Source organism: Pristis pectinata, chromosome 24 (genome assembly GCF_009764475.1).
Source record: "Pristis pectinata isolate sPriPec2 chromosome 24, sPriPec2.1.pri, whole genome shotgun sequence".
NCBI lineage: Eukaryota > Metazoa > Chordata > Chondrichthyes > Rhinopristiformes > Pristidae > Pristis > Pristis pectinata.
This window is the reverse complement of record NC_067428.1, coordinates 11,723,196-11,749,442: the sequence shown is the minus strand read 5'-3', so window position 1 is coordinate 11,749,442 and position 26,247 is coordinate 11,723,196. Positions and strand designations below refer to the sequence as shown.

Below are 26,247 nucleotides of genomic sequence, written 5' to 3'. Positions count from 1 at the left end.
TTGCAGTGGTTTGTTTTTATTTCAGATTTTCAGAAACATTATTTTGCCTTTGCAAACCTGAGTTGAGAAAACCAAGGGGTGTGTGTGTGTGTGTGTGTGTGTGTGTTTTTCACACACTGACCTAAAGAACTTTTTGAGCTATAATGTTCAGCCTTAGTAATATTACAAAATCCACATTAACTGAACAGAACAACCTTTGTTTTATTAATTAAAAAAAATAAACCGCATTTATAAATACAATCCACTGCATACAAGTTCTAACAATAAGATATAAGAAGTCCAATTTTCATTCAAAGTTCTATAGTTTTACAGGAACTGAAAAATATTTGAATTTTTCCGATTTATAATCACAACTACAAGAATGGCCTTCCATGAAAAGTTAATTCCATCTCAAATGAAAGGTGGGTGACATTAAAGAATAAACAAGTACCTAATTTGGAAGAAGGCAAGATCAAAAGGTTTTTATTTGAAAGTATACTTTGCAAACAAGTATTTACTTTGTCAGGGGGTTATTTAAAATCCATGATTTGATGTTGGTCGGATCAAGCACCCAGACTAAGTCTCCAAGACTGTTCCGGGATTCAAGTCACTTCAAGCAAATTGTGATGTCAAACACAACCATGCCAGTCATTACTCATTTTATTTTCCATAGGCAATCTATTATTGGCTTGCAGGCATTTGATAGCAATCTGAACACAGTCTAGGATAATATTCTTCAGAATGTGTCTTCATGTACATAACTAAAAATATTAATTTCTGGTTATGTTGGGTTAAGATATCTTTCATGTGAATGAAAGTCAGAAGTGATTTGGATTGTCAACTTTGTCTTCCTTGCAAGAAGAGTTGCGTATCATTAGTAGGTATTAATTATATCAAACAGAATATCCTGCCTGGATGCTAAGAATGGCACCATTTAATATTACTACTTCAACTATCAATGTTCCTTACTTATAGGTTATATTACTATCAAATTATGGTAGCTGTTGTCAATCTTAGCTGCAAATTACAGTTGACACCACCTTACTTGTTATGCTGGCACCTGGATACTAATAACAACAATTTCAAATATTTAATCAAGGAATATGTGGAGAACAACAAATGACCACACAAAGAACCCTTTGGTAAAGGGATATCACGTTGAATTAACTTTATTAACTTACCAAAGTATGTCTTGCAAACAAATCCCGCACTTCACTGGGAAATTGGTCACTATGCAGTGAAATTCAAAAACATATTTACAGTAATTTTGAATGCAACAAAAAGCACCGTCAGAACATGCAGTCGTTGAGTAAGGATTTTATTTCCCAGTTATCTTCATAGAGTTGCAGTGTATGAACAGCTACCTCAAAACATAAAAAGGATCTAAGTACACAAAGATCCCCTACACTGCTCTTTCTCATTTGCATTTTCACACTATTTCAGTAATGTAATACATAGCCAACAAAAAATTGAATACACTTTTTTTTAAATACCACAGAGCTGAGGACAAAGCCACATTTCAATAGAAATAACACTTCAATAGGTAAAACTTAGTCGGGTACGCTTACAGTGAGAGGCATTTCCTACCTATACAAATGTCAATAGTGTAACCAGTTTAACTGTACATTTTATGCACAAGGGATTTTATAGTTATGAGTGCCAAGCAATTTTGGTGCACAAGCTGTCTTGAGTCATGATATCACTCACAATGTCAGGACAATTTAGCACCCAACTAACTGCTGGAAAGATCTATTCAGAGGGGTGAAAAGTGTCTCAAGGCAGACATGGCCTTTTGTAACATGAGCTGGAGATAATTTAAAAAAAAGATTAAGTTCACGCCCTCACTCCCAGCCTCACTACCCCAACCACCTAAAGAGAACCACATATAACCAGGCTTTTGATTCCTATCTAGTCTGGGAAACCCAATTCACATAGAAGCCTTCAAACTAGATTATCAGTAAACTTTATAGTTAGGTCATTTAGTACTTTTAAAAAAAAGTAAACTATTTCACTGAACTAGGGAATCACTAGTGGGTTTTGCCAGAAAAACAGACATTTTAAAAATGTTTTAAAAAGCTTCGTTGCCTGAATTACCAAAATGGAAAAAGATTCAACAGAATGAAAGAAACCCTTTGATTTTAGCTTCAAAAAAGTACTTTTTTTTTCACAGGCATGCAGATGATAATCACTGCTGAAAAAAAAAGTACATGCAGAAGCGCTCTAGAGTTATTGGAAGAATTCTCTTTATTTAATTGAGCTACAAAAACACTTCAATATCTAGCCTAATTTCAGGCCAAGTAGTTGTGTTTTGGAAAAGTGAAACTGATTCTGGCACCAATAAACAGCAAGAGATATAGGAAACAGGCATCTTCAAACCAAGCGAAGAGCCAAATTAGGAGTTGGGCCAGTCAAACCAATCTTTCCTAAAACAATTTCTAAATTGAAATCCTACCTGTCTGGTTTTGGCAAAACGTACAATGTGTGTCAGTAGACAGCAACGTAGTGTACATAATGGATTGCCTACCAGACTCCATAATCACTGTGGAAGGCCTTGGATTTTCTAGTTTGTCATTGTGCCACAAATTTGATGTACACCAGCCACGTTCAATTGGGAAGTTTCTGATGTTTGCACATTTATTTAAACTAGACCCAGTGGGCTTTAGAAAGTGCTTGTGTAGAATATAACAATGAATAAAACATGAGGTACCTGCAATCAGTGGCATTTAGCAGCTTTTGGCACAGAAAAGGGAACAATGCATTTAAATGTTGACAACTGGCAAAATACAATATGTATACTCCATCTTTTATCTGAATGCATTTAAAAGATCTGACCAATTTTAACTAGTTCATGACAGAAAGCAGCCTCATCTGATTCAGGGAAGCAGGAAATCAACTGTTTCTTGAAATCATGAAAAGGTGGGTTTCTGGACCAGGTCAACTCACATGCCAAACATTTTATTTGCTGGGAGTGGCGTGGGAAGAAAGTGAACGAGGAAAGAGAAAGAGAGCTGTTGCCATGGGCAACATGATCTTCATGGAATGATGCAATTTATTATTCAATAAGCAGTTTAAAACAAATCTACAGTACATTGTTATTCAAGTAAAACACTAAAATTGCAAATGTCTCAGACTAAACAGCAACATATTAAAAAATTGCAATCTTGAAAACTTAGCATGACTTAGAACAGGTCTAGACGTCTCCCGCGTCGCTGTCCTTTTTATCTTTCTTTCCATCCCCTTCCCCTTCTGCTGTTTCGCTGGTGTCTCGTCTCCTTTTGCGATTTCGCATATTAAACCGTGGTTTCGGCTGGGGTAGTGGGTCCATTCCAAGAACTTTGTGAATCTGCCTAAATGCGAGCAACCTCAATGCATGCTGAGAGGATAAAGGTACAATTATCTTAAGTGGACAATGACAAACAATTGACATCTCTCCATTACAGTCCAATTGGTTGATATTAATAAGAAAAACAGAAAATATCCAAAATCTTCCAGAAAATGTAAAAAAATAACAAAATTGCGATCTCCACCCAGAGCATAAAATGGATGTGTGGTGCTCTTTCAGCAGACATTTTGTTTTTAATTTGTATTTTCAGTTTTTCATTTCATTTTCTTGAAGTGATATAATTTTATTAAAATTGTAAGTTACATTTTTAATTTCAGTAAAGTTGGACAATATAAACCCTGCCAAACTAAGCATTTTGTCAAATCATCCTTTATATATCTAGAAGTTATACAACATTATAGCTTGATTGTAAATCAAAAAACTGCGGATGCTAGAAATTAAAACAATAATGCTGGAAGCACTCAGCAGGATGGGTGCTTCTGTGGAAGACAAAGCGTTAACGTTTCAAGTCAAAATCCTTTCTTCAGAACTGTTCAAATAACTGTTCAATAAGATCTGCTCATCAGATACCAGAGAACTGACTTTCAGTACCTGCAGGTGATTGCATTTCTTTAGAATAGGTACCACATGCAAAAATCCCCAAGGGCACCAGGAAAAAAAATCTAAACTAGCCTCATACTCCTTAGGATGTTGATGGCTTCTGCATTCCTTGTTTTCATTTCAGATTCTGCACATTTGCCGTTTTACTGTCACCTCACTGAGGTCGTTTGAAAGCAGGTTTGCAAATAGAATATCTTGATGAAATGGATATATGCATGGCACAGAAATCTTACCTGTGCACTAGCTGTAATATCCTCTCTTTGCTGATGGTTCATGCAGGACAGGGCATCCGAGTGGTCTTTTTCACAGGGATCTAGAAGTCCAGGGCCATCTGTTGCAAGCAAATACAAAATATGGTCAGACGCTATAGCCAGACTTGATTTATAAAAAACACAACTGATCTCATCAAACAGATAAAACTGGTCGATATAACAATTGCATCATTTTTGTGGCATCAAAAATCTTGCTGTGCACATGCTACTCTTGGGGAATTTGCACATGAATCAATAATGATTTGGCAAATCATTGAACAAGCATCTAAACTCACCCCAGATCACCTGTCTTGTTACACAATGGTTATTCTATATCCTGAATAATCTAGACAGCAAGGAGGCACCAACACACTCTCTCTTTTGCAATGAAGGCCCATCATCTGCAGGGTACAGTTTCAGTCTTTGGTGGCTTACAGAAGTTGGTCTTAAAATTTTGCATACAGGCCAATAGAAGAGAGCATGGATGTGGGAACAACAGGAACCTAACATTCACCTTTAAGCTTTATTAGGAATCAGGCTTTTCTTCATTCTGTTCAGTTTTAAATAAAGTAGTTAATATAAAGAAGGTTTGAGGGAGAACCAACTTTGCTAAAATGCAGAATTAAGCCAATAAGCATGCATACATAGTACAAGTAGTCACAGTGATACAATGACATGCTGGAGTCTATTGCTTGAGTTTCATAAAAAAAAACATTGAGACAGCTGGCAAAGTCTTCAATGTGATCTTAAAAGTGTTAAGATTCACTCACAATTAGGAATGGCAAATAATTCAGGTTCTCTTCTTGTTACCCCTTCTATGCTATATATCAGATATGTAGTGGAAGGCAGCCATATGGCTGTACTGTGGGCAAGACCTTGTCCACTTCTTCTCATGAACCCAAATTCAAATTCAGTTTGCAAAAGTTCTGTGTGAAATGAGCAAATCTACTTCTATCTGAAAGGTCTTTAATTTGGCTTAATATTGGCAATCTAGTTCAGAATGGCCACAAAATACTGATACAGCCATAGAAAAACTATCACACTACTCCACTAGGGAAAGTCAGAGATAATCTCATCATTGGGGCAGTCAATTCTTACTAAAGTGTTGAAACGGACTTGGGACCACTGGGACACAGTGTTGAGAACTTCAAATGGCAGGACTGCTATACTTGACTAAAGTGCTGTGATGCTGCCACTGGGTGCCCAAATAGTAGGTGTTCCATTCCCAACAATGACATCTTTTAACTGGAGCAAAAAATGATATAATTTTGAAAGAAAAAAGGATAGGAAATGCCTTGCACAAGATATAGGCCAAAAGACAATTCGTTCCCAAAACAAGCAAGAGGCACCAACCTGGAAGAAGAACTCCAGAGGCAATAGATTCCAATACCCTCCGCATTGCATCACCAGGACTCAATGGGCCTGAAGAACTGCTAATGGCTTTCTCCACAAGCAGCTCCATAGCCTGTTTTTTTCAAAAGAGCAATGTGGAATTAAAATTGATCTGAACCTACTTTCAAAGTTGTGAAATACAGTATATACAATGTAAGTTGGCTTCTTATTTCCTAGAACAGCAGTCTGTATCTAAACAAATTCATTTTAAAATATTCAGTGGAAAAGAACTAATGAACTGAAAATGCAAGTCTGGATTAATAAAGGCAAGTTTAATCTCTGCATAAAGTCAACTCACTGTCTAAAGTGGAAGAATGGAGATGTGCTGGAGAATAGGGAGAAGGAATTAAAGGCACTGGCAGCAAATGAGAGAAATCAACAGTCCATTTAGAATGATTACATCTGTCAACCAGAGAAAGAAGTTGGAAGAACTAGATTTGAGAAGTCTCCAAGATCATAAGAAATTAATAAGCAAAAAGTAACTAAAGGAGGAAAAAAACGATAGAGAGTCAAGGGAAAGAGTTGGCAGCTGCTGGTTGGATCTGAGGGGTGAAGAAGCGACACCTCTGAACTACTGAAAGACACCCAATTGCTACTAATGCCTCAGAAGTCCAATAAGAGATGAGGAGTTGCTGCATTTCGAATGGAAGTTACAATGGAATCATTTATTTTGATGAAGCCACAGCAATGAATCTCTTTGTAGGACCAGTTAAGTGGACAAAATATTTACTTAAAACAGCAAATTGGCTTAATTGGGCAGAGCATCTACGAGCTCCCTTATAAGCTGTGATAAGTTGGCCAGTCTTATCTGGGGCAAAGATGTGGCTGAAGGGACTGGGGGAAAACAGCCCTAGGATTTTCCCTAGTGTAGAGAAAAGGAAAAAACATGGGGGTCTCCACTCTTGGGCCATTATCCAGTGATTTGCACAAAGCTACTTGATAAGGAGGTAAATCATTTTAGCCATATTGATCTCCATGAATAGTTGCTAAAATTCAAGTATGCAGGCTTACATAACTAACTTGGGCAAGTACTAGGGTGCTGCTATAGCCATGGAATCAAAATGTCTTTAGGAAAAAAATGAAACACTGGTGGTGGGCAGAAATGGTGGAAATTTACCAGCAAATTTTATAATTTTACTGTAAAACTGTTATAATTTTACTGGCATCACCTTATAGTATTTGCATACACACCCAGTCCGGTAAGGCTCCCCAAGTTGGCACACGCTGGCACAGGTCACGTAGTATTCGTATGATGATCACACAGGATTGCAAGCCATTAGCCCTCGCCTTCCATTTGCAAAGGAAATCATAAATTATTAATTAATGTTAAAAAGCACAGAGATAATAATGAGTACTTTTATATTCACAACCATAAGAGATTCAATATACATTAAACTCAAAACACAAAATCAGGTATGAAAGAGTATTAATAAATTATGCTGTAGATATTCAGCAAGTCAGTCAGCATCTGCAGAAGGTAAAACAGAGTTAACAGTCAAATGGATGAGGTCTCATTAGAATTAATGAAAGGTCATCTACCTGAAATGTCAATTCTGTTCCTCTCGCCACAGTTGCTGTCTGATCTACTGAGTATTTCTAACATTTTCTGTTTTAATTACAGATTTCCAACATGTGTTTTCTGTTTGCTGTTCACTTTATAGTTGTTAATGTTTCCAATACTAGATAAGTCCTTAAAGAGGAAGCCTGTGGCAGGCAGGTATTTATGGAAAATTGTTTCCAAAATTCCTGGGTTTTGCAGCTAAAAAAAGCAATACAATGAAATATGGAATGGGCTCATTCCTCTTGTTGATCATAACAGAATCAGAGCTGAAGCCATCAACAGTGGTGACTAAATGACAGTGATGCAAGTATACTGGAACACAACATTTAAAAACAAAAACTGCCTATTAAAACTGAAACTCCAGGATAAAACTCCATGACAATCTTTAGCCTTTGTAGGTCAAATAGACACTTAAAGTAAAAGCAACATGTTTGCCCAGTTTAGTAATAATAAATGCACCACAGAAATTAATTCATCCAACGCAATGTTCACTGAAGTTATTCTAATGCAAATTAATTCCAGCTGCATATTACCATTCTTCATTTGCCATTCTGTTTTCATTTCATTTCATTTTTAGTGTCACTCCATTTCCAACAGTTTAGGGAGTGTTTCAAATTACATTGAAGGCTGTTTGCATGTGACAGGAGCATCTTTCCAAATGCCAGCCCCAGACCTCCAGCTATATTGATTTATTGCACCTCTGGACTCATCAAAATGCAGAGAACAAGGTGCACATGTCAACCTAAATCTCTAAAATTAGAAAAGAAAAATATACCCTTAAAAGCCTTAGTGATGAGCTAAATCACCTTTGTTTAAGTTGCAGAAAAAGTTTTAACAATTCTACTTCAGTAGATTGGTTGCATACCATTTTGATTTAGTAACATTTGTGACCAATGCTTGATTTCTAAAATATATTCAAGACTTCTGGAATCCCACATAATAAACTGAAAACAAAAAAAAATCTGTTGGTAAACAGGGCCATCAACAGCTATCAAGTCTAAATGGCAAGTTAATGGTTTTATTCCCTTCATTGCTGTAGGTAGACCAACTTATACATTTCTTTATAAATTCTAAGGGAATTTATGCATCTCTGGAATTTTGTTTTATTTCCAGCATTTTCCCTTCACCTTTAGGAAAGTAAACAAATTTGATTCACTCACTGTAAATTCATGGCTGTTACTAAAAGGACCAAGTAGTGCCACTTCAAATGCAGATTAAAAGAAAAATCACTGATTCACTAATGAAGACGGAAGTTGACAATCATAAAATCAATGGCCCCACCTAAAGCTGATGGATACTGAAAAATAAACTGTTACACAGTATATTTTTACCTGGAACCACTTGGCATGACGAAGGGCAGCTAGACCCTCAAGGCATTTTTGCTTGTTCAATACATCTGATGGATCCTGCACTGGGGCAGTTGTTGCATCTTAAAAATAAAGAGGGGATAGTCCCAAAGCAACAGTTAGTTTATAGTAAACGAGAGCTAAAATACTGAACAAGCCACCATGTTAGCTAGTTTTCTACAGTTACAAACTGAGAAACTGAGGGCTGAGCAGAGCTAAGGGGAACAAAATTAAATGAAAAAAAACCATGGGAAAAGTCGTTTGCATTCCTTCTTCAGAACTAGATTGTGGTATACTTATAACGACTCCATGCCATTGGGAAATTTTGTGGCCAAACCCCATCCAGCCCAGTGATTCAGGTAAATGTCAATGACACACAGATTTCCGCCCACCACAATGCTGTTCAAAACTCTTGCGTGAATCTCACCCTTATCTTTCACAACATCATCTCGCATTACAGGAGAGGTCAGCGAAATTTTGACCTGCATCTTGGGCTCTTTATTTGTAGAAAGGAAAATGCAAGACTCATCTGGGCAGGTTTTCAATTCATACAATTCTTCTGTTATGGTCTGCGAATCAAAAATTAAGAGCTTGTATGAAAAGGTCTGTAGGAAGATTATAAACAATTAATTTCATGATAATGGTTCAGAGATGCTGAGCCTTCTTTTGTTGTGCAATGCAACAATACAAAACCAGTAACAACAAATAAATAATCCTAGTGTGCAAAGTCAGCTGATTTCAGCTATGGGAAAAAGGAGATGGAGGGGCAGTGAAATCTATAATTAGCCTCAGTGCCCCAAAACTAGGGAACAGGACAAAATGTTACAATCCCTGACCATTACTCAAGTGTTAAAAGAGTTAGCAGAGAGTGGGTGAGTGCTGACAGGGCTTTGCAGCGATGTTTCACCCTCACAGTCAAAACAATTTGCCACCACTCACCTCGACTCGCATGTTAACAATTGGCCGAGGTGCTATAGGGTGCCTGTGGAACAACATCCAAACAAGAGTCAGCACCTTCAGTAGAGGTATAAAAATCATCTTCCTATCAGGTCATTTGGTTGCGTTTCACCAATTTGCACAATTTACAGAATTAAAACAATTCGGTTTGGATTTTAAATCAGTCTAAAAATGGAAAGAACTCCAGCAGAAATTGCTTTCAAATCCTTGTGAAATGCAATGATTTCCATAAAATGAACTAATTGAGCCATAAATACACTATGCCTTGCACACGTTTGAAATTGTAATAAGTATATTTGACAAATTAATTAAGACACTCAGATTTTCCCCAGTGTTAGTCAGAACACAGAAAATTGCTTCAGAAAGTTCAATTAAATTCAAAAAGATGGTTACCAAGAGCTGTTTAGGCAGGTTGGCTGAGATTTTCTCCAGAAGGGCTTTTGTGGGTTTGTGGGCAGACAGCAGGATAAGATTAACATTCCGATCTCCACGTAGTAGCAATCCTTTTGCCAACACGCCAACACGCATGACTCCTTTCAACACACGTGATCCAAGGTCACCTTTTCTGTGAAAATGGTAGGAAGACCTTTAAATACGAGTTTAAAGGAGCCCAACTGCAGTAGTCCGACATATTAGACCAGCACAGTGGCATTGGGGAAGTGCAGCTGTCTCAGTTTCAGTGACCCAGGTTCAATTCTGACCTCAAGTACTGCGTGGAATTTGCACACCCTCCTTGTGACCATGTGGATTTCTCCCCAATGTGCCAGTTTCCTCCCACATCCCAGGGACGTGTGGGCTGTTAGGTTAATTGGCTGCTGTAAACATCATCGTGTCAAAACCCTGGAGTTCCCTGCCCAACGGAATCAAAGATATACCTTCACCAAACCAACTACTACGGTTCAGGAAGGTGACTCACTACTACCTTCTCAAAAACAATTGGAATCAAACAATAAACGCTGGCAACGTTGGTGACCGCCACATCCTGTGTATGATACAAGAAAAATGAACTGGCATTTCACAAAATTATTTATTTAAATGATCATTTCATACACAACAGAGTTGGAGGCCATTTGCCTCTTCATGCTGTTGGTGAGTTTTTGCCGTGCTTGTAGATTGTGGACAAAACAGCTAGAGCACCAGTGATGGAAGGAATGAAGGTTTACTGTGGAGAGTTGGGAGCTAATAAAACATACGAGACAGTACCAAGTTTCTTGAGCGTTGTAGGACCTAAACTCATCCAGGCAAGTGCAGCCTATTCCATGACACTTTTGTCCGATGTCTTGTAGATGGTGGAAAAGCTCCAGAGAGTCAGGTGGTGAATCACTTAGAATACTCTGTGACCAGTTCTTACATCAAAACATTTGGTGTGCCTGGTAGAGCTGTACAGATGTGAAAGCTGGATTTTTTTTTAAAGAAGAGGAAATGATCAACACACTTAAAATAAGATGCTGGCTGAAAATCCCATAGATAGCAAGGAGAACGAACAATTAGATGAAATAAAGTCTACTAGTTGTCCTGAAGCCATGATGTTCAAGCAAAGATTGATATTGTGGTAATGTACTGAGTGAAAACAATTGAAAAAAATAAATGTTTTGTAGACTGGACGGAAGGGAAGTACAGCACATTATTAGTACACTTCTACAGCAGTTTCCAGATGTAATTGTGTTGGAGAGAGCTAGTCTACTGTGTCACCAGGAGACACTGCCAAAATGGATAATCCAAGCCATACAATATTTTTAGAACCAGCCTTCAACCAAATGATTTCTATCTGTATGGTTACAAGCAGTTGAGCACACTGAGCATAGCAGAGGACCTGAGGAGGACATTAAATAGGCAGAAGAGTGGCAAATGGAATTCTATCTGGTGAAGTACAAGGTAATCAACCTGGGAAGGACAAACAAGGCAAGAGAATACACAACAAATAATAGGAAATGTAGGGGAGCAAAGGGATCATTTAGTTCACATCCAGATCCCTGAAGCTAACAGAACAGCTAGATAAAATGGTTAATGTGGCATATGGGCTACTTTATCAGTTAAAGCACAAAATACAAGAATGGGGAGCTCATGCTAATTGTACATTACCGAGTCCACAGCTAGATTACTGCGTGACAGGCAGGGAGTAGTAGCGTTGCTAGAAAACTGTCTATATCACAATTTTCCATAATGCAATGCCATGGTCTGGAATCAGTTAAGATTCCAGAAGATATTCCCATTTGAAAGCATTCCAGTGTGATGCTACTTCAATGCCGAGAGCTATGATTTTGTTGCAGGCTGCTGCTCAACTAGACCATCAGATAGTTCTGCAAATTTAAACACAAGTACTCCAAGGACATTACAGAGTGCTTCCTTGTCAAATCTGGGTGGACACCTGGGTTTGATCTTATTGTAGTTTCTGGTAGCCACTTCATACAAGTGGTGATTTGGCTTGCTGTCACCTCAAGAGGGCTGTTAAAAATGACCCACGTTGTTGAGAGTCTGGAGCTATACACATTCCAAAATGAGAAAACACAGCAGACGTCAATTCCTTAAGATACATTAGTGCAATGCCTCCCATTTGTGTGGCACTTGCACTTTACAGCCCAAAATCATCTCTGGAATTCATATCTTTTGTCCTTGCCTGGACCCAAAACTATAATGAGGCCTTGCAGCCAAGTTGCCCTGACAGAACCAGAGGTGAGCAAGGCGTTAGTGCGCAATGTTGATGCAGCATCTGGTTACTTGTTAATTATATGTTCACAGGAAAATATTATGAAGTCTGTATACAATATAGTTCAAAAGATAATGTTTCCAATAATTTTAAACTTGATTTGTAGAATTTGTAGAAGTTGCTTCTCAACTACTATAGCCAATTGTATTCATTACAGGAAGTCCCCGGGTTACGAACGCCCGTACTTACGAACTGACCTCGCGGTTCCCATTCTCATTTATGCCTGAAAAAAATCGTAGCTGACGGCCTTTGTGTATAATTGCATTTTATTCTTGGCATGGACTCTTCATTTATTTTTGTTTGCCAGAGCACCTTCAAGCGCTGAGGATGCGGTGGAAGGAGCAAAGAACGTTCAATGTCATCTGAAGTGAAAACCCATGCAGTCTATACTGTGAATGGAGCTGGAATCAGCATTTTTTTAAAAATTCCATTAGACACCGCGCACCCTGCAAATGTAAATGCAGTGCGGGAAGTTTAATCAGTCCACTTGACAATTAGATTATCTTCAAATTGCCATTGGATAATGTGCTAAAAGCTTTGGCAGTGAGTGTAACTCCGGGCTGAGAGTTATTTGCACATTGAGGCCTCTCGTGTCCCCTGATAGTGCGGCGGTCCACCTGACACAGAGACCGCAATCGATCCGCTTTCTCATAAACTTATTTGATAAAGTAAAGAAATGCTAGTAACTGCTCCATGTTCGGTTAACATCACCCGCGACGCACTGAGCCTTAACTCGCTGCATCCCACACGGAATAAAAAAAGAAACGTAACGAAAACTGTCGAAATGGGTCCCTTTAACTTGAATAAATAACAATTATAAATACTGTACTGCAAGCTACATTTATTATTGCATTATTAATATTTATGATGTTTTAGGTAAAATATATACCATATACTAAGACAAACATTTGACTAATTGACGTTAGATGTGAACTGTACGTAACTGTTCCAACTTACATACAAATTCAACTTACGAACAGACTCAAAAATGGAACTCGTTCATAATCCAGGGACTTCCTGTATTGTATCATTTCAATAATGCCACCGGAGGGCATGGGTGGACAAAGGTAATACATGGAGTGAATGAATAGAGTATAGCCTTTCTATTAAAGCCTTCAGTTGAAATTTCTTGTATTTGCCAGCAAAATTATAACATTTTGAAACAAGTACTCAAGTGAGCAGTTAATGTTCATCCACTTAATGTGGCCTTGGGTTGAAAAACAGGACCGTGACATAACATTCATAGTGAAGCAGCAGCTTACATTATGTGATCAGGTGGAGCTTAAACTATCCTCCTAGTTATCTACTATTCCAAAGCAATAAGTTTCATCATTTATCACCAATATTGCTTATCATTCTTTTGGCAATCAGGAACAACTAGCCAGATACTACAGTGCCAAAAGCTTTCAAACAGACAAACCCAGGAAGTATCAAACAGCAGGTCCAAATGCAACAGTGCACAGCACAATCTGTAAATAGAATAACAAAATACTATGACTGATGGAAATCTGACATAAAAACAGAAAATATAGGAAATAGTCATCAGATCTGGCAGCACTTTATAGAGAAATATATTTTCTGTCATTGAACTTTCAACAAAAGTGAAAAGTGAAGAGAAAAAACAAGTCTTAGGAAGCAGAAAAAGTGAGGAGGGGAGAAGTACATCAAAGGGAAGGACTAGGATGAGAATGACCCCAGGAGTGACGAAATAACAAAAGAGTTGTCAGTGCAAAGGAAAAACAATGTGAATCCTACGTACAGCTATCAGAAGTGGTATTCGGTTGTATCACTCCCTAGAACTTAAATGCATTGAACTACTTATTGTGAACGGAGATCAGTTCCAGTTACAAGTAAAATTACACTGCACATGACACAAAAGAACAGATTTATAAGGATATTGAAAAAACCACAGAAGTTTAGTTGTAAAGAAACACTGGATAGGTTGGGATTGTTTCCTGAGGAGAGATTTAATTGAGATTATGAAATAACGAGAGGTTAAAACTATGCAGGGAAAGCACCTATTTCCTTTAATAGAAACGTCAATAATAAGAGGACAGTAATTAAAGGGGATTTGAGCATAAACTGTTTTCATAGGGAGTAGTGGGGATCTGGAACTCATTCCCCAAGAAGGCTTCAGAGTAGAAAGCTGCATCATATACTCAGATATGCACTTCCCACAAGGCAACAATCCAGAGCTGAAAAGTGGCATTAGGTTGGATGGCTGTTTTTATTAAAGACTGGTGCAGATACAATGCACAGAGTAATTGCTTTGAATCCCTTTTCAAGGAGGAGGTCTTCAGTTATGTGGCGATATTGGTCAAGCTGATTTTCCCTTCTTAGAATAGAGGTAGAAGTTATGTAAAATTAGTTTTGAGGTTTTGATAAAAGGGGCAATGACTTCCTTTGGTGAAGCTACAACACTGATTACATGCATACTAAAGAGAATTAAATAGATTAAGCCTCGGATAATCCAGCACACTTGGGGTTTTTGGTGGTGCCAGACTGGCAGATTACTGGATGTTATTCCTATTAATAATCCATCATACATTATTTAGTTGTTACACAATGTTAATAAATTTTCCAGTGAACTCAATAATCATAAAATCATAGATCTGTACAGCACAGAAACGGGCCCTTTTGGCCAAACTCATCTATGCTGACCGTGATGTAATTTGTCTGCATTAGGACTGTATCCCTCTGTGTCTTTCCTATCTAATTACCTGCCCAAATGCCTCTTAAACATTGTAATTATATCTGCCTTTACTACCTACTCTGGCAACTCGTTCCTTAAAACCACCATGCTGTGTGAACAACCTACCCTCAGTTTTAATAAATTTTAAGGGTGTGCAGGAGCCAGGACAACACGAGCATCTACCTGATGAAAGTGGAAAATTGGGCTGATTTGTTGTGCCCAAAATAAGCAGGACAGATCTTACACTGGCAAATAACGTTCTATTGTGCTACACTCAACCATCAGTGCAATAATCAAAGGGGTTGCCAACAGTATTATCAAGCACAATTTACCCATAATCTTCTTACCATTCAGTGTCAGATTTCATTACAGCCTCTGGTCCAAACATAGACAAAATACTGAATTCCAGAGTTGATCAGAGTGACACCAAGGTAGTATTTGTCTAAGGAGACCTAATAAAACCGAAGTTAATGGAAATCTAGAAGAAAATGTTTTTAATGGTTTGAGTCGTGCTTAGCTGACAGCAAGTAGTTACAGACCCTGAAGGCCAATTATCCAAGTCCAGAGGCATCACTCCTGAGGTTCCTCAGGACAATGTCTCCACCATTTCAATAACCTTCTTTCCATAATGTCAAAAATAGCAACATTCCCTGATGATTGCAGAGTTCCATTGCATGTGCAACTTTGATAATGACACAATCCATTTCCACACACAACAAAAGCTCGATAACATTCAAGCTTGGGCCAATGGGTCAAGAAATTCCACCACCAACAATAAAATGCAACTTTCATCTGTCATTACCAATAATGAATCCTCTACAATTAACATACCAGTGTCACTACTGAGCAGAAACTCAATTTGTCAATCCACATCAACACTATGGTTACCAGAGGCTGGCTGCTTTGCAGCGTCCGAGTCATCCAAAGACTCTCTAAAAACCTTTTCGACATCTGCAAGTCATATGTCAGGAGCGTGATGCAATATTCTCTGTCAGGATAGTACAGCTCCAACAACCCAGGGCATAGTAATGCACTGGATTAGCACCCAATCCTTCACTTAAGTATTCATTCTATCCCTCATTTACTGCAGCTGCAATTTACTATGTGCACAGCAGCAACTGGAAAGACTGTGTCAAAACATGCAGCTTCTACCACCTGGAACAAGGGAAACAGGAAAATAAGAACATAACCACTTACAGGTTTCCCTCTAAATTGCACATAAATTTGATTTGGAAAGATTCCTTTATCATTTTTTGGGTTAAACCACATAGCAACATGGGAGAATCTCTATCCCACACTCTAGTGGCTTAAAGGTAGTGGCCCATGGAAAATTATGAATGGGCTTTAATGCTGGCCTTGCCTATGACACCTGAAAATATTTTCCTTGGTGCTGTTGAATTTCATTTACCAACAGCTGAAATTACACTCGAGCTGCTTAGGTTGTTAGCTTGGCAAATTGGCAAAATACTTCTTGAATCAGGTTGTTGGTTTACGTCCCATAATCTAGTGCTATGCAGAGCACAGACAATAAGTAATTGAACTGTGGACACATTCGGCCTTTCAGGTGGGGCGCCATACAAGAAAGGAGCAGGGTGTTCTGGTGTCCTGCTAAACATTCCTGCACAAAATCAATAGATTAGCAATTGATTCATTTAGTTGATGTTGGTGAGATTTTATAATATGCAAAATGGCTGGGAGATTATATATTAATTACTGCATTCCATTATTTATTTTTCATATACTATGGTGGAGTCAACTTGTATAGTTATGTCCTGGTATACGACTTTCATTGTAGTAGTCACAATTAGGTACTGATGTGATTTCCCTTGGTTTGAAAGACATGGTCACATCTTCCTTGTCCAGCTTCTTTTTCTGGTATAGGGCTGTCCATATATTTCTTGGAAAGTCTAGTCCAAATAGAGGTTCCACTGAGTTAGGCTTTTCTTCAGAATGCTTTTGTTAATCTATTGTGGTCTCCATGTTTCCTTGACATTAAAAAAAGTACTTCTAAGTTCTTTTATAAAATAACAGTTCCATTACCACGAGTGCCAAAGGCTGAAACCTTCAGAACCATATTCTTTCAGCCAGAAGTGCCAAGTAGATGATCCATCTTGGCTTGTTCCTGATAAAGCAAACACTAAGGGGTAGGAAGACATCCAAGCTACAATACTAAAGACCTGTCCTCCAGAACTAGCTGCAGCTCTAGTCATATTGTTCTAGAACATTTACAACACTGGTGTCCTCCCAGCAAATGTGGAAAACTAACCAGGTATGTCCTATTCACAAAAATTAGAACAAATTCAATCTGGCTACTTATTGATCAATCAGTCTACTATCAGTCATCAGCATAGTGACAGAAGCCAGCTTTGAAAGTTACTCCATTCACTGATGCCTGGCTTGGGTTTTGCCAGGACCACTCCAGTCTGGATGTCAATTCTCCCACGGTCCAAACATAGACCAAAGAACTGAATTCCTGGGAATAGGTGAGAGTGAATGCCTTTGACATTAAGGCATCTTGGTAAAACTGAACTCAATGGGCAAAGAGGTTGCATTCATACCTTGCACAAAGGAAGATGGCTGTGGTTACCCGAGGTGAACCATCTTGACCTTAGGACACCATTAAAGGATTTCCTCAAGTGCTTTAACAATCACTTTCTTTCCATCCTAAGGCAGGGATATTAGTGCAATGTTCAAATTCATTTGTAACTCCGCAGCAAACTAAACAGCCTATGCTTGAATGCAGCGAGACGTAGACAACATTGAAGCAAGGCCTGATGAGTGGCATGTAATGTTCACACCAAAGTGCCTAAAAAGAGAGAATCTAACCACCTACTTTTGACATTCACTGTCATTACCATCAGAGACTCCCAACATTCTGGGGTTACCATCGACCAGAAACTCAACTGGGCCTGCCACACAAATACCATAATTATAAGAGCAGATATCCTGTGGTGAAGAACTCAAATCCTCACACCCTAAGGCCTTTCCACCATCTACAAGACACAGATCAAGCAAGTGATGGATTACTCCCTTCTGCCCTGTATGAATGGACACCAACAACTCAGAAGCTCTACACCATCCAGGAAAAAACAGCCCACTTGATGGGTACTTCATCAACCAACCAAAACATTCATTTCCTCCACCACTTGTGCAGTGGGTGCACAATGTACCATCTACAAAATGTACCCAGGCTACTCCGACAGCACCTCCCAAACCCACCACACCTGTCATCAAGGACAGAATGGCGGATGCATGGGAGCACCATTACCTGCAGGTTTCCATCCGTGGACCCTATCACCGGTCCTTCATTGTCGTTGGGTCTAAATCCTGGAAGTGCCTGCCCAATAACACTATAGGAGTACCTTCACCACAAGGACTAGCTTAAGGAGGCAGCTCACCACCTCCTTCTGAAGGGCAATTAGGGATGGGCAATAAATGCTGGCCTTGCTAGCAACACCCAGTTCCCAAAAAATGAAAAAGATAATTACAAAGTACTAAAAAAAAGTATCAATTTGATAACAGTAGCATAAGATGGACCATCTTGGTTCAATAGACTTCCAACTCATGTTTCTTACCCTTTCTCCTTATTCTCTCCCTCTTTTTTAAGACCTTCCTGGTCAGAAATAACATCAGACACCAATTTGAGAGCCCGCTCTGTTTGAGAGACTATCCTTTGCACAGCCTGCAATTCTTCTTCCGTAGGATATATGTTAGCATGTTTTGCCATGATGTAGCGATCATCTGAAGAATCAGGACGACGAGGAGGCTGAAATATTTAAAAACAAGATTTAATTTTCATTCACTTATGTGTCACAATAATGTATGCCTTACCTGTTTTTTGTGACAAATGGCAAAACTATGAACCTGAGAAATTAACAGGAACTTCAGCAAATTAAGAGCTTTACTTTCATTCACTGTATTACTGATTTATGAAGGGTTACAGATATATTTGAAAGAATTTCTCATGTGCACTTGCAGCGTGTTCTTTTACTATCATACCTTGGGATGTTGGCAATTGTGAAGTGAAGATGACAATGTTCCAGCAACGTTATTAGTAATATAATTGGAAGGCAAAATTCAATTACTTTATGTTTACTCAATTCAATGTGTGAATACAATAGAAATTGTGCAGAGGTAACTTGTTATATCTTCGGTACTTCTTTGGGAATAGAGGATAACTTATGATTAAACAACTTCTACAGAACAGAACATTCCATATTTTGGAATAAGGTGCTCCTTTTCAATAAATGTTAAATATCACGAGTGTAAACATACCATGGGTGCAGGTGCCTGTGGCATGCCCAATCTTCCCATGAGTGGTGGTGGGTGCCAGTCTGGTGCTAACCTGCGGCGCTGTTCTTCCCAGTAAATGTGTTCTTCCTCCACCCTCCTCCAATACAGCTCTTCTTCGTAACGTCTGTAACAGTGTACAGAGACATTTAAAATGGGGACATGTTTGTTGCACCTCTCAGTCATCCCAAAGTATTTCACATGTAATGAACCATTGTCAAGTGCATGTCATTTATGTGGATGAACAAAACAGCAATGTTATGCACTATATTCTGCAAACAACTGAGAGTTGAGTAAACACTATGTGTGTTGCTGCCTGAGGAATCTTGATTTCCTTTTTTTAAAAAAATGGTTAACGTCATTTATGGCAGGGGAGTATTACAATGCTCAATATTTCTTAATGCAGGCCGAAGCAACATTTCACTGCACAAGACACAGATGTTTACCCTCTGACTCAAAAATAAAGGCCTCAATATTCTGGGTCTGGCCAGATGTAAAGATCAGAAAATGTCAGTTCTGAGCAACACAGCAGTTTTACCAGCTTCATAGGCTGCCTTTAACCATGGGTCCAATACTTCTCAAAACAGATCACAAAATTATTATGAAACCTTTAATTGTAGCAGCTGTGCAATTCATGTGTCTGACAAAATCCCTCAAAATGAACAGGAATTGTTTGCAAATCAGTTTTCGGTCAAAATGCTGCATTAACCTCATTTCCATTCGCCAACGCTCTTCCTCTTCTCTCCTTCTCCAGTATTCCTCCTTCTGCATTTGCTTTCTCATCTTCTCCTCATGGATTTTCCTAGCACGGATACTTGGTTTTATTTCAACCTGAAGGTCCGGGTTTACTTTTTTCTTTAAATCAAAGAGAGAGAATTCATTAGTAAATTGTTCAAAAACAAAAGGTTTTACGTTCACTGGCTGGACTCAACCAAAAATATACAATTTTTTTTTTAAAAACTGCAGAACATCAGAATCCAGCACACTCACAGTTCAGTAGGAACAGAATTCTTAAAGTCCACTGATTTTAAGGATCTCTTAAACCAAATTTAACCTAAATTCATTCCTAAACCAGTATTTATTTCATCTACTTTCCCTCTGCTTACAATGAAAGAAAAAATATAAAATGGCAACATTACAATAGCAGGTCAGTTGTCTGAAATGGAAAGACAGGGTTAATGTTTCAGGTGAAATTTATAGGAACCCACCTAAAAGCTTAACCTGTTTTTTTTCAGATGTTGAATGGCCAGCTTTTGTGTTTCCAGTAGTCTTAGTTTTATTTCCTTAGGCCTACTTATTTAAATGACTATGTCTCCTTAAGCCTAAAAAATTTAAGATATCTAAATTTTCACATGAATTTCTTCTCAGTGTAAGAAGCATTTTTTCCCCAGCAAAGTGAGCAGTAATACTTTCATCTTTAACTGATGGAAAATACAAGTGCAAAGGTCGATCATTGTGCAAACAGAATCAAAGACACCATTGAACTAAGAAAAAGTGAAGACGAACATGTGATTGGGTACAATGATCAAGCCCTTTCATTTGTCACCAATAAAGGAGTGGTCTTTTACAGAAGCTGCATGATTAGAGAGGTCAGAGTAGGTCTCAAATGTCTGCCAAAACGTTTAGACAGAAGCAAAGGACTTAAAAATCCGTACAAATAGACCTCAGGCACCGGTGGATGAAGTAGATATGGAATTCCCAGCATGGAGCAGCTCCATGGAATGGAATGGCCTTATAGCTTGGTTTAGTCTGATAAAAAAAGAGAGAGAGAGGTTGCTGGCACTTAATTTAGAACTCTATATTTAATCCTGAAGTACCATTTTAAGTACCACTAAGTATTTCACACAAAAGTCTTTTTATATACAGCTAATGCAGATGCCAGTAAGCTTGAGCTTTAGATATGTTATTAAGTAGACTAGCTGTATCAATCACAGCGGGGCCAAACTCGGTTTTTATTCAAGTGCCATTGATGGCACTTGCTAATATTAAAAATAAGCAAGATTCTGGTGGCAGAGAAAACCCAGATTGTAATTGGTTATTTAATTCAGTAATTTCAGTCCTGGCCCAGTAAATGTGTACAGAGAAGGTGCTGGAAATATCTAACATCTGTGGAGGGAGAAACAGAATCATTGTTTCAGGCCGACGACCTTTTGGACTGCTGGCAACTCAAAATTTCTGGCACTTTTTCCCTACTTCCCTCTGATCTCATTCACCTCATACTATTTACATCGAAAGATAGATCAGCTGCAATTAAAAGCTTTCACCACTATATCAGTTTACACCACCACGTCATCCAGTCTCTTGGTCTCCATTCTATTTCAGATATTCCCCTTGTTCTCTCTATCCTTCCCTTCTCTTCTACTTAAAATGTGTTTGATTTTACATTTTTTAGAGTTCTGATTAAAGGTCATTGACCCAAAACATTAACTGTTTCTCTATCTGCAGATGCTGCCTGACCTGAGTATTCCCAACATTTTCTTTGTAATTCAGATTTATATTTTGGTTTTTTGCTTTTTGAATATGCACAGTTTTGTAGGTACGCGTTCTCATGTTAGAACAAAAGAGCACCTTGGTCTTTGCAAAAACATGCACAGAACGATTCAGCATTGAAAGCAACTGCAAGCCACACTCCAGAGGTGGAATCAGTAGGGCGAGATACACCTATTAATTTCCTTGAAGTATCTATGGCCAGCTCTTTTGTATGGTCCGGACAGAATGGGTTTACACGTTTACAATGTGGCATTCTACACATGCCACTGCAATCATGTGAACAACTCATCTCAGCTCATCTCAGGTCTGTTTGTGGAACATATATGAGCCAATCAGGGAAAGGCAATTTAAACTAATACTAGAATACAAAAACAGTCACTAACCTAAAGTGGGTTATAATCAAAATTGTGAGCCACTGATTAATCTGACAAGCTTTTCTTGTCGCTAGGTAAAAGTGACCACTGTACTAAATTTCAGAAAGTCAAATAAAACATTACAAGAATAGAACTTTTCATGCTTGATTTCTTGTGTAACTTTTGTAGACCAAAAATATGGGACCATTAATTCTCAAGAAAACAGGGATTTTTGGAACTAAATATGTAGCATGTCACTGAAGTCATGGATAACATGCAGTATGAAGAGAGATATTCAGAATTTTGTCGCAACAAAGGAAAGTAACTGAACATGACAAAGAATTTACCCCACCGTAGTTTGCACTGTCTTCACCCTATGTGAGCTGCAAACAAAACCAATGGTCGATAAGCCTTCTTCCATATACCCAAAACGAGCCTGTTCTTTTAGTTATCTGTTTTCTTACCACTGGAACTTTACTCATACTAATCAATTCTAATACAGAAAGATATTTCCTTTACTTCGCTAACAACTTCAATTTGTAAAAACAGCGCAGTACCTGTACTCAACCCACCATTCTAAAAAAAACACGTGAGGGTTGACCAGTCAACAAAACTCCTGCTCATGGTCATATGTAGCATAGATTAGACTTACATGCATTATACCCTGTATATAACAATAATTCATTTGCAAAATTGCAGTATTCACCAAATGAAAAAGTAAGCAGGATAGTTCACTGGAGTTAAACACACAATAATGAGGTTATTACCTTATACTGCAGTCTATGCCTGCGACCTTTCAAATGCATGTCTTTTGCATTAGGGTCATTGAAGCTACATTCACAAAGCTTGCAATGAAATCTGATCACTTTTCCTTCATCATTACGGACCTATGTAAAATACAATTAAAGAAATAATGTGAGCAAAGTGGAAGGATAATGAAGGATGGAAAAGGGAACAAATATACAGCCATACAACACCAAAATTTCAGAAACCTCAGACAACAAACCAACCAATTCAAAATAGCTTCTAAAAAAACTTTCCACATGATCAATTGTCCAATTCTTGTCATATTCTAAACACCTTCCCAACCATTAGAGATTGAGACTTGGAAACTGATCAAAAGAAATCAGGAAATGCAGAGACCTGAACAAATATTTACCTGTCTTCACAACAGAAAACACTAAATGTATCCCAATAATAACAGAAAATCCAGGATAAAAGGGAGCAAAAAGCAATCACTTTCACTGGGGAAAAGCTACGAGACAAACAATGGGTTTGTCGCTGGGACCTAATGGGCTACATCCCAGGGTCCTAAAGTCTCTATATTCTGGATAGGTCTCAGCAGAATGAAAACCCACAGATGTGTAGTCCCTATTCAAGAAAGGAAGGAGCGGGAAGTAGGAAGTAGGAAGCCAATTAGCCTGACAGCTATCATAGGGAAAACGCGCAAATCCATTACTAAGGAAGTAGTTGCAAGGACACAAAGAAATCATTATAAAATCAAGCAGCGTCAATGTTGTCTTATGAAAGGAAAACTGCACTTTAGATATTTGAAGATATAATAAGCAGGGTAGGGAAAAAAGCCAGTAGATATACTGTATTTAGTTTTCTAGGAGTCATCACATAAATATTACTACACAACATTGTGGGCCGAAGGGCCTGTTCCTATGTTCCAAGGTAAGAATATATTAGCATATTATGACATGGATTGGCTCTGACTATCAAACAGCCATTGAAATAATTTTCCGATAGGTAAATCATAACTAGCAGGATGTCACAGGGATCAGTGCTGGGGCCTCACCTGTTTACAAGCTACATTAATGACTTGAATAAAGGGATTGAGTGCACTGCAGCTAAATTTGTTGACAATACAAAGAGAGATTAGAAAGCACATTGTGAAGAGGATGCAGAGTCTTCAAAAGGGTATAGTAATATAAACAGGTTAAGTTGGTGATCAAGAAGGTTGCAGATGGAGCATAATGTAGGGAAATGCTATGTTATCTACTTTGGTAGGGATGATAGAAAAGAAAAATATTGTTTAAAGGAAAATTACAACATTCTGCAGTGCAGGAGATTATGATGTCCTCACACATAAAATGTGAAGTACAGACAGTAGTTAGGAATGTAAATAGAGCACAAAAGAAGTTCTTGTACAACTGTATAGGGCATTGGCGAGACCACACAGCGTACTGTATACAGTTTTTGTTTCCTTGTTTGAGGAGGGATATACTTACAACGAAGACAGTTCAAGGAGGCTCACTAGGTTGACTTTTGGGATGAAGAGGTTGCCTTACAAGGGGAAAAGTTCAACAAGTTGGGCCTACACATAATGGAGCTGTGAAGAATGAGAGGTGGTCTTATTGAAACATACAAGATTCCAAAAGGGCTTTACAAGGTAGGTACTAAGATGATGTCTCCTTTGAGGGAGAAACTCTGACTTGGGAGCAGAGTTTCAAGATAAGGGATCACCCATTCAAAGAGATAGAGTGATTTCCTTCTTGAGGGTTGCCAATCCTCAGAATTCTGCAACTCAGAGACCAAGGCTGAATTATTGAATATATTGAGGAATGAGAGAGGCAGAGTTTTGTCTAAAGGGGAATAGAAGGTTACGGGAAACGTGCAGTAAAGAGGAGCTGAGTCCAAGATCATATCAGCTACGACCGTAGCCAGGTTTGAGGGCTCACCTGGCTTGCTCCTGCTCTTTTTCTGACATTCTAATTGTGCAAGTCCTTTTTCCTCCCTGTCCTTGAAATTGATTTTTGGAATAGTTTTTTTTAAAATCTGCTTCTTTGTGCTAAATGAAACATCTAATTCTGAAAATAATACTTTAATCAAAGTTTAAAAAAAATTTTTTTTCTACAATGTACAGTATCCTACTCTCTGCCCATAGAAATACACTATCACCATACCCAAAATATTTTGTTTAACTTTTTTAATTCACAAAATTTCGCCGAACAAGATGTTTTCCAGGAATGGCTCTCTATTGTAAATTGATGAGTGGCTGTGGCACAATTCCATAGCCAGCTAGATTACAGGTGATTGGGTAATTGGGCAAGGTTGATAACTACATTGCCAGAAGATTTATTTTTTTGCATATAATTTTTGTGTCACTCATTATATTTTTCTGGAGTAACTGCCTTGATTTTATTGGTGGAGGTTCTTGTAGTTTCTGATCTCTCTGTTCTTTAAATTGACTTTGCTTTCTAAGTAAACTAGCTGTTGTACAAAATTTGTTAATGGGAGACATACATCTACTTCCATCTCCATTTCTATTGTCACCAATAAATGCCCTATATTAAAATGGACTGAGCAAAGTATTCTAATTTCTCACCTTTACACATAAATGTTCACTATTAATTACTTCAGTTTTCAAAAACATTTGATATCAAAAACAATGAGAAATTGAATCATCTTTTGTTGACATTTAGATTAGTTATAACAGCACAACTTTCTAACATCTCTGAGAAAGAATGATTCTGTTTATTCTAAATTGAAAGAAAACCTCAAGAAACAGGAAGGCAAAGGAAGAGAGTTCCTAGTTGAGGGCCGAGGTGATTTCTAAGCATGACCTGCATCAAAAGGATGATCTGTTTAATCTTAAAAGGGCTGATAGTACAGCAAACGGCAATAAAGGGAAAGATAAAGTGAACCACACAAACATCAGAGGTAGGCAAGAACATTTCCCCTGACATACCATATATAATGCCACAGGAGATGAATTAATAATACTACAATGATATCTGCTTCCACTTTGTCAACATAATCAATACATTTGTATACCCATATCAATCAGAAACTGCTACGTTGGCTTGTCATGCAATGACTAGCATTATTAATGGTGGGAAGTTTAAATACTGCAGAAAGTTACATAAATATCCATAATAAATGTGGAAACAAACATTTATAATGGAAATTAAAAGTATAGAATACATGATATTAAGATGAAGTATGAGTTGCATCTGCTCACCCTGGACCAAAAATCCCAGCTTCTAACCCCACTTCACCCAAAGGCGATACTTCATCTCGACTCTGAACGGGATTATGGGTGCCTCTGGCCAGCACTTAATGCCCATTCCTAGTTGCCTTGAACAGGTGCTGGTGAGCCAACTTCTGGAACAACTGAAGTTCGAAGGTACTCCAGCAGTGTTGTTAGACAGGAAGTTCCAGGATTTTGACAAAGCAACAATGAAGGAATGGATTTTTGCATCCAAGTCAGGATGGTGCAGAAATTGAAGTGCAACTTGGGAGGTGGTGGTGTGCACCTGTGTGGCTGCTGCCTTTGCCCT

The 26,247-nt window shown here is 38.2% G+C and overlaps 1 protein-coding gene across 5 annotated transcripts in view; it reads right to left on the bottom strand.

Annotated features, from left to right (window-relative positions):
* Window positions 1–1,117: 1,117 nt before the first annotated feature.
* The window catches only part of LOC127582348 (zinc finger RNA-binding protein-like), a 68,528-nt gene continuing 43,398 nt past the window's right edge, over window positions 1,118–26,247 (bottom strand). For all 5 annotated transcript variants that reach the window (XM_052037504.1, XM_052037507.1, XM_052037505.1 and 2 more), the window contains 11 exons: window positions 22,729–22,848; window positions 19,828–19,973; window positions 19,104–19,245; window positions 18,404–18,594; window positions 9,823–9,994; window positions 8,900–9,041; window positions 8,458–8,555; window positions 6,757–6,852; window positions 5,527–5,638; window positions 4,156–4,253; window positions 1,118–3,352 (listed from right to left, as the gene is read on the bottom strand). In XM_052037504.1, the coding sequence (XP_051893464.1) occupies window positions 3,170–3,352; window positions 4,156–4,253; window positions 5,527–5,638; window positions 6,757–6,852; window positions 8,458–8,555; window positions 8,900–9,041; window positions 9,823–9,994; window positions 18,404–18,594; window positions 19,104–19,245; window positions 19,828–19,973; window positions 22,729–22,848 (1,500 nt within the window). In that variant the 3' untranslated portion in view covers window positions 1,118–3,169. The remainder of the gene's footprint in view (window positions 3,353–4,155; window positions 4,254–5,526; window positions 5,639–6,756; window positions 6,853–8,457; window positions 8,556–8,899; window positions 9,042–9,822; window positions 9,995–18,403; window positions 18,595–19,103; window positions 19,246–19,827; window positions 19,974–22,728; window positions 22,849–26,247) is intronic.